Below are 16,239 nucleotides of genomic sequence, written 5' to 3'. Positions count from 1 at the left end.
GATCCCACACTCTCTCTGCACCTGCGTTCTCCTGTTTGAACGCCGAAATTCAACTCTACCATCTGTTGTGTCGTCGTAGTGCCCCCTGGTGGTCCCTGTTCCACGGCTCAGCCTGGGAAGACGGATTTTGTCCGCAGGACGCTACGAGAACTTTTGTTCATGCCGCGCGCGTAACGTGTGACCTCAACGCAACTCATCCAGCACAACCCGGAAGTGATACATGCATGCAGATAAATTATAAACACGATGAAGACGTTCAGCCGCCTGGTGTATTTTGATCAAGTGGATTATTTGTCTGTTTCTCCTCAGTGCTTCTGTCTGATGATCCTCAGTGACTTTTTTGAGTCTCAAAAATCCAACACTTCGTGACCCATGTTGTCGTTGTTGTTAATTGTTGTTGTATTTCCTACATCTAAACTGAATGCTTCAAAAAGTAAGTGTTTGTCAAAATAAAATTAAAAAAAAAACAAAAAAAAACGAGGACTGTAGTTTTCACTGTTGTACTTGTGTGGAGACATTTCTTTGGGCTGCACCACCACCTGCTGCCAAGACTCAACCACAAAACCAATAAACATTTAGTGTCAAAGGAAAAAATAAATCATTTTGCTCGAGTGCGAGTCTTCTCTTCTCTCTTCCTGGAACCAGGTGGAACAAAAACAGCAACATCGTCGTGGCCTGCTGACTCAACAATGCACACACACCTGACTGCTAGCAGCTGACTGGAGAAACTTATTTTTTCAGTGAAAACAGTCCACAAGAACCACAAAGGCATTCTAAAAAGTTTTTTTCGACTTTTATTTTATTAGTATTTGTATTTACATAAATATTTCAGGCAAAATGAATCCCAGAAACGACACTAATGGAACAGAATGCGGTGACTCCAGGTCATCAGGATGACAGTTATTTCTTCTCGGGGGCGTCGCCAGCCTCCAGTTTGGGCTCTTTTGGCTCGCGGTGGGCAGGGAAAACCTCCCAGGGTGTGTTCAGGTCGAACTTCCTGAACTCCTGCGACAGCTCGACGGGCTCGGCCACCACTCGCTTCAACTCATCATCATAGCGCACCTGCAGAGGAAGTTTTACAGAGTCAAAAATAGCTCCAGCGTGTCCTGATCAAGCATTTGGAGGATCAGTCTGCACAGCACGTGTTCTTCAAAGACCCAGCACTGACAAACTGGACCTTGGCAGTGGGGGCAGGTGCTGGGCTGGCAACCAGCGCTGCATAGTCCTGTGCCAGCAGGTTGCACTGTGTCAATGGCAGGGCAGCCAGTCTCACTATTTTGATGAAGCAATCCTAAAAATGCTAGCATAAAACCAGCCTTACAAGAAAAAAAATCTGCATGGAACCGCTTGTTTGATGAGCGCTTTTCACAGTTTGGATGATCTCTTCTTGGTTTGGTGCAGAAAAAGGTTTTTCTTTTACTACCATGAAATTAATTATTTAAAGGGAATCTGCCGTTTTGTGGAGAATTTGAGCCATGAATTATTCTGTGCTCATACTGCTTAGGGTTTTCAAAGCTTGTTTGTAGGAATCCTGAATACATAATAAACAAAACAAAGATGAAGATATGAATAGAAATTATAGGAAGCAGCTGAGGGTCCGGGCACAGCTTGCATCTGACATCCTGCCAGGTACAACTCGTTTTCACACACGCACGAACAAATTCAAGAAATTTGGTGTAAGGTTCAGCTTCGGCAGGTCAGCATCAACATTAAAGAGCATTGGGAAGCAGGTCAGATAAATTAGACTTCACCAGACAATTTGTCACATTAAAAAACAACAAATGAATGATGATAACCATGAAAGAAACGAAAAGTACCCACATGATCCAGAAACATACAAGACATTAATGACAGACAGATCTGAACGAAGACAGATTGGCAGAACTCGCCTCTACGTATCCTGAGAGGGGGAAGTCCTTCCTGAAGGGGTGACCCTCGAAGCCGTAGTCGGTCAAGATGCGACGGAGGTCGGGGTGGTTGGCGAAGAACACGCCGAACATGTCCCACACCTGTGCAGTGCACACACGCAAACACACTGAGTGTCCTTATGTCACCGCTGGGCAACAAACTAGCTTCAGGGCGGGACTCACCTCCCTCTCATACCAGTTGGCTGCCATATGAACTGGAACTGCCGAGTCGATGGGGGTCAACTCGTCTGTGTACGTCTTGACTCGGATCCGGGAGTTGTAGCGTAGCGACAGCAGGCTGTACACAATCTGTAGAGCACACACATGCACGCACGCACGCACGCACGCATGCACGCAAACACAGTGTGAATCCATGCTGCTGCTGGCACACATCACAGGTTCCCGAATATCTGAATTAAACACAGACTAGCCGAGAGATTTGAAGCAAACCAAAGAAGGAAAAAAATGCAAAAAAACAATTTTCTCTTTTAAGCTCAAGACAAATTTCTTTTGCAGCAATAAAGCAGAACTCATCTAATTGCTGCTTTGCGTCTGAAATAAATGTCCCTCTGTCAACATTGTAACCTTTAAGTTAGAGAACTCAAGAAGTCCTTCTGTGTGCATGTGTGTACACGTCACTGTGCAGTTTTTCAGTGTGTGTGTGTGTGTGTGTGCACCTCAAAGCGGTTCTGTCTTGTTGGGATGTCGACTGCTGTCAGATCGATCATGTTTCTGAACTGAGCGTTGGTGTGGTCCCTCAGGAAGGTCAGGACAGGAATCACACCGTCGGGATGGATCATCACCTCCAGCTCATTGTAGCAGGTCACCTGTGCACGTAAACACGCAAGCACACACACACATTATGAAGACAAGTTTACGGGTGTCCAGAGTCACCTACAGAGTTTATTTGGCTCCAGCAGGAGAACCTAAAGGATTAAAATGAAGGCGTTTAGAGGGAGAACGAGCACGTGTCTGAGCCGGCGAACCCACCTGAACCTGCTGGATATATTTAGGCATCATCTCAGACACATACTCCCCGAACGCAGCCAGCTGGTTGTGGCCAACGGCATCTTTGGGCCTGACAGTGGCTGCAAGAGGGACAGAGCAGACAAGCACCAGGCGGTAAGTATTTTGTTGGTCAAATCATCAACGGAATTCAATTCATCCTGCTGCAGATAGAGGGAAAGGGGAGAACTGAGGGGAGAAAGAACGACCTGTCGTGCCGAAGAACCCAGTGCTCCTCTGACGCTTGTTTATGAGTCGTTTGTTCACATTGCTCAGCATTCTGAATGACGACTGGTGATGATTAGCAACACCAGACTGGCGGGTTGAACGTTAGTCAGTACTAGTATAAGTGTTACTTTTTGGTAGGACAATACTGGTTAACATTTCTGCTACATATAAAGGTCCTAGGGCTGGACGATATAGAAAAAAAGCATATCGATATTTTAAAAAATCATATTGATCGATATCGATAATTATCAAAAAGATTTTAAAATATATTTTAATTGCAGCCCTGGATGTTTTATACTATTACTTCATGACCGACGTTTAATAAAGAGCACACGAGCACTGAATTCAAATTCAAACCTTTATTCAACCACCTTTTTTAAACATTAATTTTTTTTAATTTAATTTTATTATTATTATTTTTATTTTATTTTTTAAAGAGGCTGAGATAGGGCTCGAACGTGCGACTCGACAAGAGGTCCGACGTTGTGGCGTAGAAAGAAACGGATAACAGCTCGTTTTGCACTGATTCCCTGCACTCGTTGTACAGACGAGGAAGAGCTGTGTTTGAAAAAAAATACTTGCGGTCGGGAACTTCATATCGCCGGTCAAGAGTGGCGAGAAGCTGTTTGAAGCCAAGCTTTTCAACGGTCATTATTGGCAGCATATCCCTCGCAATGAAGCATGTTACTACATGGGTCCTTATGCCGCTTGGACGCTCTGTCGTGTTTACAGCAAGAAGTCTAGTTTGGTCTGCTTTACGTGTTTGGTGCTGGCGCTGGCAGCGGATTCCTACGACGACGTGGAGCCGCGGCGCGGGCGACACAGCTCGTATTCCTGCAGATGCGACTAGTTTAGGTGGTAAAACAACGACCGCAGTTTGATTTTAGTCGGACTTGAAAAAGCCAAAATATTGCCGTGCTAGTGAGCTGCTACTGAAACCTTTTTTTTTTTTTTTCATCCGCCGCTCCTTGCTGCGGCATCCTTCTACAGGCGCTCTCTGTTGTGATTTGAGAGGGGCGGGGCTTGGTGACGGAGCATACCTAGGTCTGTGTTTGCGATTGGTTGGAGGAAGAAATTACCGTAATATTAAGCTACATGATCGGCTATGATGAAAAAGGAAGTGAAACTTTTTCTATCTAACTTTTTATCGACCCCCCCCCCTTTTTTTTTCTTCCTATCGCAGCACACGTCTATCGATCGATATATATCGTTATCGAATTATCGCCCAGCCCTAAAAGGTCCACTTCCAAAATTACACTTGACAGCTAAAACTTAGTCTAATAAGCAATGGTACCATTTAAGTCTTTTTGCTACATTGTAACTACTAATCAGTGGTGGAGAGTGCCCTGCCGGAGGCGTTATCTGATAGACAACGATAAGAAGAGGCTGGACAAGCTTACTAGGAACACTGGCTCAACACTGGGTCTGAGTCTGAAGGATGTTAGGACTGTTGTGCAGAGACGCTCAAGGAGCATCACACACATTCCACAATTCAGCCACATATTCTTTATTCTCTCACCTAATATTATAACAAACAATAAGTCATGATGAACGACACAGGACTGGATTGGTATCCAACTACAGCAGCTGGGGCAAAATGTAAAGGTAGGATTGCAGCAGCACATCACTGCAGGACTTGGTATCCAACTACAGCAGCTGGGGCAAAATGTAAAGGTAGGATTGCAGCAGCACATCACTGCAAACCCTGTAACCTGCTGCTGCAGCATCAGTCCTGTGAAACTCACGTCTGGTCTCTGCTCCGGAGCTCTGCAGGCGGCTCTGCTGCTGCTGCTGGAGAAGACCTGAAGTCCTGGCGACTGCAAAAGAACAGAAGAGGATTTGGGACTTAAACGGCGACAATACGTCTGGTTAGGATCTGACCTTAAAACAAATATGACACCGTCGTCCAAACGTCATTTTCCTGTTTGAAACATCGCCGGTGTCATAAACCCGTCGTTCTCGACGTTGCTAACATTAAGTTAGCATTAGCTAGCTCGAAGGTCAAATCCCAGGCGTTTGGCAGCTCAAACGGACTCCGTTCCGTTTTACGCTTCAACAACAATGCACGGAAACAAATTTGTCACAACAGAAAACGTCGTGCAATAACTAAGCCAGATAATTAGACGTCTTACTGTTCAAACTCCTGCCGAGACCTCCGCGGACAAACCGCACCAAAGACGCCGCCATGTTTCCACTGCAGGCTGCGGGTCTTCTTCGAGCAGCCAACGAGACTGGGAGCTGTTTATCGCCCCCTGCTGGGTCGGAGGACGAGATATATTTCATTCAATATTATGTTCTTCTTACCTACCTACAAAGCAATTTATTGATTTATCCGACATTACAATCAATACACGTAATTTACCGCAATTTTAAAAATTCCTTCTTGTGGCATTAATATTTTGGTCACAGACTCCAGTTAAAAAAATGCATGTTATTAAATGAACTAATGTGTGGCGTGTATCTCCTCCAGTAATGCCCGTTTTAGTGCATCAGAGTGTCAAATAATATGCAAAACACACATTCAGCTGTCTGTAATGGAGTATCCTTGTACTATTGAACAATATACACAATAAAACACAAAAAATATACAGCTTCTATGAGACAAATATTTATCATTTTTATTTAGCATTGCTGTTAATATTTTTACATTTATGAGGCACATTGGCAAAAACACAATAAACTGAGGAAAAAACACTTAGTTGTTGTGTGCACTGAAACATCCAGCAGTGTTTTCTTCACTTTAGCTCTGTAATGTTGACTCATTTCTTTTTTTTTGTCTTGAGCCTAAAAGCATAATGGCTAGAAACATAACAGGGCACTGAGTTTGGTAAAAAAAAAAAAAAAAAAAAAAGAAAGAAAAAAATATCACAGTGTTTCAAAATGTTTAAAAGGCTCAGTTCTGAGTGTGTCCTGCAAGATAACATGTTGATCTGGAGTTTATCAAATGTTTTAACTGCAACAAAAAATAACTTGAGCGTAACACACATCTGTGGAAATCACCGAACTGGAGTTGCCACACTTTAGAAATGGAGCTGCATGCCTTGTGAAGGAGGAAGTGTAAGTCCAAAACGGTCCCAAAGTGGAGATTCAGTCCGACTGGCCGCACACCTGCTGATGGTACCTCCTCAGCATCTCCAGCTGAGCCGAGCGCACCAGGATGTGCGGCCGTATGGACGCCAGCTTCTCACAGGCTTCCTCTGGAGTCCAGCAATGCAACTGTCACCATAAAGAAGACAATAAATAAACAAACCATCCTCTCACAATAGGGAACTCTCTGCAAATCCAATTTCACTTTTGGTTGCCGTTTTTTTGTTTTGTTTTGTTTTTTAGGCATTTTTTTTTTCCAAGTCATTGATTGAATCAAGTTTAACAGATGTTGCAGCCACTGTGGGTCGCTGATGTGAATAATGACGGACTGACCCGTATTAGGTAGGCAGCGACCAGTGTGGCACTGCGTGAGCGTCCAGCTTTGCAATGGACGTAGACACTGCTGCCCTGCTCACGGTACTTCAGGGCAAACTCCACACCGCGGTGCAGATTTTCCAGACTGGGGACGCCGGTCAGGTCGACAGTGCTCAGTCTCAGCTGTTCCGCCCCTGCAGCATGCCACTCCTGCCAACACACATCACACAAATTGCAGCATTTTTGCACCGCTCGCTCGTCAGTCAGTCGATATCGGGCAAACCCCGTCATTTCTGCTGACGACAGGCAAACTCACCTCCGCAGAGTTGCAAAAATATTTGGTCTCATAAACCTCATTCATGGTGACGACACCCCGCACATTTTCTGTTTGCACCAGCTGCAGTGCAAGAAAGAGTGGACACATCAGTTGTCAAACATGTGATGCAGCGATGGGCCACTAGGAATCTCTCTCTACAAAAATTAGGTTTAAAAAAAAATAACAATAAATAACATTAGCCATTGGCTTGAGTAGCACATCTATCTATTTTAACCATGCATACATATCTAAATAATACCTAAATACATTTATACACACACACACACACACACACACACACACACACACACACACACACACACATGTATAGTAAAAACAAATGCATATACATACATGCATATACGACAGACTGAGAAAACTAACTGATAACATCGTCGCCACAGGTTCCCAGTGATTACTGCCTGTCGGAAGTTTTACACGGTCAGTTGTTACAGTATAGTATATCTATGGGGACACAGTGGCACAGCGCTGTGAGCAAGTAAGCTGCGGAGGATAAATGTGTGTCGGACCTGTTTGGTCATGGACCGGAAGGGGAGCGCTCCGAGGATGACGGTCTCGTCCACTCGGTCAAACCAGCGTCTCGACGACACCTTCTCCATCAGGACGTTGTAGGCCAGGGTCGGGTAGAAGAGCAGCCTGGCTAACGCCCCCGACATGATGGCAAGGCTCACAACACGGCGAAGACTAAGGAGGAGGAGGAGGAGTGACGGACAGTCAGTGTGTCTGTCTGACCCAAAGTCCTTCCAGTCGCGCCTGTCAGCCAGTACATACCGTCGTTACATACTTCGAAGTTTGATGCTAATTCCGCCTACTTCCTGGTTACGTCATTTCCCCCTATCTACGGACGCCGATGTGGAGCTTTTTTTTTTTTAAATACGATTTTTCAACACTTGAAATTGTTTCGATTAGAATATAGGCGTCTTCAATACATTTAAATCAACGCACACGCACACAGTTAATGAAAAATCTAGGCTGTGAAATAATCGCACATACAAAACAATGAAATGAAACTTTGAACACTGGGACTTGATACGGGTTGATGAGTTTGAGTGTTTTGCTAAATGATCCCGGAGTGACTTTTCAGTAGTTTACTGTTGTGCTTGATCTGTAACACCCCACTAAGGGTGAAAGGGTTGGCCCGAGTCATTACTCTGAAAATGAATAATATTATTGGAAAATGATGCTCAACGATGATCAACTTTTTAAAAAATTCAAACACAAATGCCAACACACTGCTAGGATGATGTCCATTTTAATGTCATGTTTTAAGACAAAATACCCACTGTAGCCTCCTGCACATTAGTCACGTCCATTTAGTTCTCATGAGTATGTCCACTTGAGGTTGCATATTGAAAAGAAACAAATGACTAGTGTTAAGATGCAAGTATTTCAGTCGTTATAGTATCTTGTTTTTACTCAGTGTTGACTTTCTCAAAACAAGATCTCAGGTGACGCAATGTTTGGTTGAGGTCATCACTCACTCAGTTTCTGTGCATTAAAGGTAAACACATCATCTGGGAGATATTACAAGACAATCAATATATTGAAAGCCACCCAGATAAAACCTGATTAGTGCATTAAGACTTAATCAACCTTGATTGAATCCATTTGTCTCCAAGAACAAATTTCTCTTCAAGTAGACTTCGGCATCACTGTTGATTTCATCAACTCGATGTAGTTTTTCATTTGAATCTAAATAAAAGAAAACAGTAAACACAACACAGCGTGCTAGTGTCCAGTGTGAATTTATTTGTTGCATTCTTTCAGATTATAATAGTGTGATGTGTGCTTTAAAAAAAATGCTGTGCAGCAACAATATTTTCTTTCCATTAACAGTCTGAAGAACTGACAAAGTGAATCAAATATTTTCAGGTTCGAGTAAGAGAAGAAACAGAACTAGATAAATATATACAGATAATACATAAAAAAATACCTAAATGATGGAACAGAGTGTTAAGTGTGAATAAAAGAGACAAACATGTTGCACTATATTGAACCTTATAAAACAAAGTGCAAAGTATTCATAATACATTTGGTCTGTTACCTCGTTGCATAAACTCAGACAAGCTATTTTTTTATTCCATAAACAACCGTGTGCAGTTTGAATCATAGACCATGTTTCTTTCTCGCAGACAGAGTTAAAGGATCCTGCGCTCAGTACCTGCACTCAATATATTAATTCCTTCATTTACATGCAGAGGCCAGGGGTCAGAGGTCAAAGGTTGCTGGTGGTGGAGTTTAGGACGTTGTGCTGGACCTTGGCGTCAGAGGCCTTGGACAGGTCTCGCTGCAGGAAAAGAGGCAGCTGTTAGACAGACAGACAGGCAGACAGAACCTTCCCTCTCCTTTGTGGTGTTTGCTTCTTTCTATCCTAATCAGTCACTTTGCGTTCTATAATTAAATGGACGACATGGACTGCACTTATATATGTAAAGTGTTTAGTAGAGCAGTGAGTTTAGGACACACCTGAAAGATAGATGACTCTATCTACACCTGTTACTACTCTGTCCTATTTTTGTCTAAGAAAGATGAAGTTTTCAAGTATAATAACCAGAGGTGCCAACTGGTGATTAATTTTGCTCTTTACAGGCGACTTCCCTTCAGTGAGAGAGGCGACGGCGGCAAGGTGTTAGTGAGAGGACATACTAGGGTTAGCCTTAGCCTTGCAAACACACCTTGACTGAACTGATTCAGTGCCGACCAAGTCCCTCTATGAGACAAATTCACATCATTAGCGCGCGTTTGTCGATGAGAGCTTAACGTTGCAGGGTAAAAAAAGAAAAAAAAGAAAAAAAAGAGAGAAAAGTGTGAATTACCACAAACTCTGAATATGTGCTGGCGACAGAGGTTATGCTGAAGTGACGCTGCGGGCTAGCGCGGGTCAGCAACGCACCAATCACAGGTGTCCCCTTCAGCTGGGCCTCGTTCTCCTTGTTGCAGCCTTGAAGGTATCGCTGAGGGGGTCTGGCGCCACCTGGTGTCCTTGGTGCAGGACTCTGGAGGAAGGACAGGTTTTTTTTCTCCTTTTAAATCAGAGGTGTCAAACTCTGGCCCGGGGGCAAAATTCGGCCCACACTAATAGACACTACTAGAGCTGGCCCGCTGCTATTATGCAGTACATGTACTGCTAATACTACAAATCCCAGAATGCTCTCCTGGTATTTTGCATGTCAATTAGGACAGGACAATAATTGAAGGATGTATTATTATTATTATTATTATTATTATTATTATTATTATTATTATTATTATTACTAAGAGAAAGCAGCTCATAATTGGTTTATTATTATTTTATTTTTTGATTTATTAGTGAAAAAGGCTATTGCTGAAATTTGAAACAGAATGCTGCTGCTGCTGCAAAGAAAAAAGGCATAAAATTTTTACTTACATTCTTTTTTATTTATCTTGAGTTTGTTTTTTTTCAATTGAATTTTGATTTTGCTTGTCCCACAACACTGAGTGCAGGAAAGAAGCGGATATTGAAAATGGATGGACGGATTTTGCATGTGTGCAATATCAAGTTATTAATTGTATAGTACTATGTTTGTTCTAAATTCAGCGTTGAAGCAAAACTTGTTTGGGTCCATATAAAAAGGTTCACTGTTCTATCTGGAGGATGATTTTTTTTTTCAGTTTTAGATTTTCTTCAGATCTCCAGACATCCACCAGCAGGAGCAGGTGCATGGAGTGTTTTGGTGACCCACCTCATAGGAGGAAAAAATATATGATGGGATATGTAGAAAACATGTGCTTTAATGTCTATTGAAAATTAACAAAAGGGTTGCAATAAAATCAGTGTCTTTGAAGCCTCGTTATTGAAATGACTCTTGAAACAGGGAAAAAGTGGATGAATTACAGCTATTGTATAACCTACTTACTATTAATATAATTTCTTCAAGGTCGTTCGGCCGAGTTGAAAAGCTTAACGGGCCCCATAGTTTGCCCATGCCTGGTCTAAATGCATTGCGTCACCTCAGAGATGCAGCTGACCTTGGTTGCAAAGTTAAGCGGGCGGGGCACGGGCGAGCGGCAGACGGTCCCGCAGAAGGCCGAGCGCACGGTGCTGTTGGAGGCGGCACTGGAGACGCTGGAGGTGGCGTTCAGCTGCGGGCGGACACACACACACACACACACACACACACACACACACACACACACACACACACACACACACACACACACACACACACACACACACACACACACACAGTATATACAGTATATACATGCGTATACATATTTATATATACACATATACACACACACAAAGCTCCACCCACCTTGCGGGTTTTGTTGGGGGTGGGGGTGGCCAGGAAGCGGCGCTTGGCGGGGGTCTGTATCGTCCCGTACAGCATGTCTTCCTCCGTCTGCTTGCTTTTCTTCAGGTGCTGTTCGTGCAAAGAGAACCTGGTCAATGCCGCAGACATTTACGAGTCGGGGTCGGCTTGCTGGATGACATTTGTTTGCATTCACTTGGGACCTCGTCAGTGCATTTACGAACTTCAACTTCATTAATTTTAGGCGCGAAATTGTCATCAAAGCCAAAATCAATGATGTCATTAGTTGTGTTTAGTTTTCACGGTGTGGGGTGACCGATGGCGAATAAATTCAATGACATTAAGGATCGCTACAGTGACAATGCGACACGGCGCCGCTGGCTGACCCACCCGCGCCAGCTTCTCCCTCTCCTTCTCCGCCTGCTGCTGCTCCCACTGCTCCTCCACGTACTGCAGGAACTTCAGGCCGTTCACCAGGAAGTCGCGGCCCTGCTCGCACTCCCACACATCAATTTGGGCTTTCAGTTTCTTTTCCAGCTGGAGAGCAGACGAGCACGAGGGATTACACTGGAGTCAGACGCAGGTGCTTCGGACTGGCGGCGGCTTTTTACCTTGGGCAGGCTTTTGTGCAGCTCAGACCTCTGCTTCTCCTCCTTGAGAAGGTTCCCCCCTCTGTTGGTGAATCTCGCCGGATCTGTGGCCTTTTTCTGTGAAAAAAAAAAACAAAAAACAGAGAGAGACGGACAGAGGTTTCACAAGGCTTTGCAGTGGCAGTGGTGAAAGTGAAGCTTTGTTTGGACCTTCCACATGTTTTGGAAGGGAACATTTCTGCAAAAACGTAACAAATAAAATGTAATAATTAAATAAAACGTACAAACATTTGCAGTCTGAGTGCTGAAAGGCAAAGTAACCGATTAGAACCGTGGTTAAAGCTGGGAGGTATTTGACTTCCAGAAGGTCTTGCTAAGCTGACTCACCTCCAGCTCCAGGAGGAGCCTCCAGTTCTCCTCCCACTGCTGAACACCGTCAAAGAGCTCCCTGTGCTCGTTGTGATGCTGCTTCAGCTGCTGGATCTCAGCGTCGTGCAGAGTCAGCAGCTCTTCGGTGAAATCCTCTGTGAGGAAATATAAATAGATACAAATAAAGACAAGTGAGGGCACTTTGCATGCTTGGAATGTGTGATGCGGTGAACCCACCGCTGAAATAAGGCGCAAAGGCCTGCCGCTGCTCGGCGCTGAAGAAACACTTCTCCCACAGGACGGCGATCTCGGAGCGGATGGCGTCGATCACGTTGCGGATATTCTGCAGTTTGAGTTCCTCCAGACGATGAACTTCCGTTTGTAACTGAGGGAAGAAAACACAGCAGCTTTAAAGTTACGCCGGGAGAGGGGAGAAGGGGTCAGAAACACAACTACAGCTGTTAATGGGAAAAATTACACCATGAAAATAAATATGGAACTCGTAAGGATTTACATTTGGTGTCACTATGTATTGAATTCCAAGACTGTTAACTTACTAAGTGCAATATACACTATTTAAAAAAAAAAAAAAAAAGCTACTCGTATTAATCTGAACAGCAGAGATCCAAATCAAGGAGACACTATGTAGCGAAATTCTATTCAAGTGCCAATTATGAAATAAGTGTAAACTGCTCTACACTGCCCCTCTTCAAATAATATACAATGAACTGCTTCATAATCAGCACAAAGTAAGGACATTGGCTGGCGATGTTAGCAATTAATCAATTATTGATTAATTGTAGCTTAAGAATTGAATTGATTAAATTTAATTAGTCGCAATTAATTGAATTTTTTTTTACACAGGTAGTTAATATCCCCATCATAACAGTGTAGTGGGAGGAAAGAGCAATTTACCTGCAGGTACTGTGATGGTCATAATATACCTCAAAGTTACTTTTAAAGAACTTAAAAATAAATAAATAAATAAATAAATAAAAAGTTAAAATGTGACCCATTAGATCAACTAACGATTAATGAATTAATCGATAATTTGCATCCCTAACATTGTAGCTTTGACAAGGATTTTAAATATTTTCACATTTGAAACAAAAGAAACATGCAGTATGTGTAAGTATTAAAACCCTCAATAAAACAATGTGCAACTAATCAGGGCAAATGATGTACATTCTGACAGCTCGTTTCATTAGTAAAGGGTTAAGTCCCTATCGGGGTTACGGCCCTTAAAAACCAAACAAACAAACCGATGTTGCTCAATCTCTAGAATATACATCAGGTTTCACTATGAAATCCACCCACTTCCCTGCACTTGAGGCCACTGGTCTGTTTGTCTCCACTGACATCGCCTGAGTTCTGCCACAGGATGGACCCTGAAGTGTTTCAGCCCCTGCCTGAGCTGTCTGTCAGCAGGGTGGGCGGAGCCACCCACCGCTTAACTGTCATGCTCTCCTTCTCCTTCTCAATGCGACTGTGTTTCGGAGCTGGATAGGCAGCGGCTGCACTCACTAGATTGAAAAACTAGCTGCGCGGTAATACTTGAAGCAAACATTTCTCCTCCCAAAGATGCTCTTCAATGACCTCTCCAACTGTCAATACCAGGTAACGGGTCCAATAAAATGTCTCCATGGTTCGACGGGTCAACTTCTACTTCTCACCGCTTCCAGGTTCCTCTTCCTGGATGAGACCATGTGCTCGTTGAGGGCCTCCCTCTCCTCCTGGGGAACCTGCAGTCGACTCCACAGCTGCTGGATCTTCTCGCGGTGACACTCACACGTGGCTTCGATCTGTGACTTGCGTTCCTCCAGCTGAAGGCCAGACGGGGAACCAGATTTAAGCATCTCGCAGTGGAAACACCATCCACCATCCTTTCAAAGACTGGGGACGTTGTTCTTCTGACCTGACAGATGAGCAGTTTCAACGATGTAATGTTTTCTCTGGAGAGACAGAACGCGTCCTCATCCTCACAAACCACGTCCTTCTCGAAGCTCGTCTCAGGGACCTCGTCCAGTTCCTCCATGTACAGGACGATCTGCCTCTTGAGACCCGTGAACTCTGCGTGCCTCTTCACCTGCGAAGGAAAACCAAAGCGTCGGTCGGCCAAGGAAGACAAAATCCAGACATGATGTGAGTTGGGATGCAAACCGACGATTAATTCATTCATCGTTAGTTGATTGACATTATCAATCGATTAACGATTAATTGATAAGCGGCGATTTTTCCTGAGAGCCTAAATTTCACAATGAAAAATGTGTAAGGAATTACACATTTTACACATGTAAGGTTTTACACTAGAGAACAGTGAAAACACCCTTAACATTTATCCTCTGACTTTAAGTCAGACTTCTAATGGGCCACATTTCAACTTTTTTTTAAAAAAAAAAAAAGTTGTTTTAAAAAAACAACAACAAACAAACACTTGTTCTAGGTATATTATGGCCATCACAGTATCTACAGGTGAATTGCTCTTTCTTTCTATTACACTGTTATAATGATATCAACTAGCGGTGTAAAAAAAAAAAAGTTAAATTAATTGCGACTCATTTAATTGAATCTATCAAATTCTTAATCGATTAACTGTTAACATCCCTAGATGTGACCATTGGAAGACGGCGGCAGCAAGCCTCCCACCTTCTCAGCGTTCTGGTTGCTGACGTGCTGTTTGAAGTTGTCCAGTTCCTCCAGCGAAGGGACAGAGTCTGGCGAGATGCCGTACGGCATGGAGCACAGGATGTCACACAGATCTTGGTCCTGCTCGAGCAGAAGCTTGAGCTGCTGCATCCGGTGAGTCTTCTCCTTCTGCAGGGCCTCCACCTGAGTGCGGATGTTCTTCTCCTGCTGGAGCATGCTGATGCCACTCTCCTCCTGAGGAGAGACGCCACTTGTTACCGTCGTCGAGCTCAGAGGTCTCACTCAGCGTGACGAGCAATCTGTCAATGTTTTCAGCCGTAGCGGTCGGCTGACTGGCTGAGCTTCTCTCGCCTCAAAAACCGGAACCTGGAGCTCAAGGCAGAGGGTCTCCATGTCTGTTCTGCATGTCTGAATGCTGTTAACCAGCCTGCTCCTCAGCGACTCCTCCTCTTTGATCATCATATCCAGAAGGCCCTGGAGGACAAACACATTGAAAAAAGGATCAGGAGACCATTTGTCCCCTTAGCAATAAGACTGCCTAATTGCTCCTAAATTCAGTCACAAGTATCATATCACCTCTGCCACACCTGGCCAAGACGCTGCCGTGGGCAATTTGAATTAGAATCTTAAAATTCTCAAGTGCCATTTTGCAGTTCTTTTTAACCATATTTATCTGTGCTATGGCAGCCTGAGTGGAAGTGCGGTTGTTGCTGTTGTTGTTTTTTAATGTGTTTGTAACAAGCTGAAAGAGAGGTGAAGAGGACTTTGTTGACGCTCCCTAAAAACGCCCAAGCCGTGGTGCAGTCACTCCCCTAACCTGCCGGACACCACCCGAGGAAGCGGTACTCCTCAAGCCACCACCCGCCCCCCTCACCCGAAACCGGGGACGAGGTGTTGCGGATCGGCCGCTCAGTGTGCAGTGAGTGCACCCCCACCTTGATGTGGCTTTTAACAACATTGGTCCGCTGCAGCCTCTGGTCCTCGGGGATACCGATCTCCTCCCAGATGTCCTTCAGGTGGCACAGCGCTTTGTTCAGGCACGACACCGCCTCTGCCGCGAGCACCTCACTACGGAAACCCGAGAAGTGAACTTAGAAAACCGGCCCGGGTAGAAAGAGGGCGCTGCTGCTTGTGTGCTAACACTTGCTAACATTGAGACGCCCGCTACCGGGCTTGCTGTAGCAAATACAACTTCGATTTTATTTGTATGTCACCGTATGAAAACAAAAATAAAAACAAAAAACAACGGCCCTCACCTCTTTCTCATCGTTGTGTTCCGGAGTCGGTGGGAAGTTCAAAATGACCTCAAAGGCTGTCAATGCGAGCCGAGCGCCGCTCGCCTCTCTCGGTGGGTGCTCTACGTCTCCGTCCGTCCGTTTGCTGCTCCAGTTCAAAATACGCGTCCTGTGGCCTCGCTGCCTCTGATTGGTCGACTCTGTGGGTGGCGCCAATCGTGTACACCAGCGTCGACCGCCTTC

General features: G+C 44.4%; 3 protein-coding genes across 10 annotated transcripts; all 3 read right to left on the bottom strand.

The window, feature by feature from the left end:
• Positions 1-774: 774 nt before the first annotated feature.
• On the bottom strand, positions 775-5,406 carry ndufs3 (NADH:ubiquinone oxidoreductase core subunit S3). Its single transcript, XM_076039310.1, has 7 exons — positions 5,273-5,406; positions 4,886-4,957; positions 2,898-2,995; positions 2,585-2,734; positions 2,091-2,216; positions 1,890-2,009; positions 775-1,062 (listed from the first exon to the last, which is right to left on the bottom strand). Exons 1-7 carry the CDS (start codon positions 5,325-5,327, stop codon positions 901-903), a joined length of 783 nt encoding a protein of 260 aa, XP_075895425.1. The 5' UTR covers positions 5,328-5,406; the 3' UTR covers positions 775-900.
• A 326-nt stretch (positions 5,407-5,732) lies between these two features.
• On the bottom strand, positions 5,733-7,679 carry ptpmt1 (protein tyrosine phosphatase mitochondrial 1). Its single transcript, XM_076039434.1, has 4 exons — positions 7,389-7,679; positions 6,859-6,939; positions 6,561-6,752; positions 5,733-6,356 (listed from the first exon to the last, which is right to left on the bottom strand). The coding sequence occupies exons 1-4, from the start codon at positions 7,533-7,535 to the stop codon at positions 6,228-6,230; spliced, it is 549 nt and encodes a 182-aa protein (XP_075895549.1). The 5' UTR covers positions 7,536-7,679; the 3' UTR covers positions 5,733-6,227.
• A 929-nt stretch (positions 7,680-8,608) lies between these two features.
• Positions 8,609-16,191, bottom strand: prc1b (protein regulator of cytokinesis 1b). Of its 8 annotated transcripts, none has more exons than XM_076038280.1 (15): positions 16,018-16,191; positions 15,697-15,829; positions 15,113-15,235; positions 14,762-14,995; positions 14,031-14,201; positions 13,789-13,938; positions 12,353-12,500; positions 12,134-12,270; positions 11,768-11,863; positions 11,547-11,693; positions 11,160-11,267; positions 10,852-10,983; positions 9,696-9,875; positions 9,555-9,589; positions 8,609-9,166 (listed from the first exon to the last, which is right to left on the bottom strand). In XM_076038280.1, the coding sequence occupies exons 1-15, from the start codon at positions 16,026-16,028 to the stop codon at positions 9,118-9,120; spliced, it is 1,854 nt and encodes a 617-aa protein (XP_075894395.1). In that variant the 5' UTR covers positions 16,029-16,191; the 3' UTR covers positions 8,609-9,117. The 8 variants fall into 8 exon arrangements, with proteins under 8 accessions (XP_075894395.1, XP_075894566.1, XP_075894821.1 ...); XM_076038451.1 differs by having other exon boundaries at positions 10,870-10,983; positions 16,018-16,178; XM_076038706.1 differs by lacking the exon at positions 9,555-9,589 and having other exon boundaries at positions 9,773-9,875; positions 16,018-16,180.
• Positions 16,192-16,239: the final 48 nt, after the last annotated feature.

Source organism: Nelusetta ayraudi, unplaced genomic scaffold, assembly GCF_046127955.1.
Source record: "Nelusetta ayraudi isolate G7.1 ecotype Tasmania unplaced genomic scaffold, CSIRO-AGI_Nayr_v1 ptg000002l, whole genome shotgun sequence".
In the NCBI taxonomy this organism is placed as follows: Eukaryota; Metazoa; Chordata; class Actinopteri; order Tetraodontiformes; family Monacanthidae; genus Nelusetta; species Nelusetta ayraudi.
This window is presented reverse-complemented; position numbering and strand designations above follow the sequence as displayed.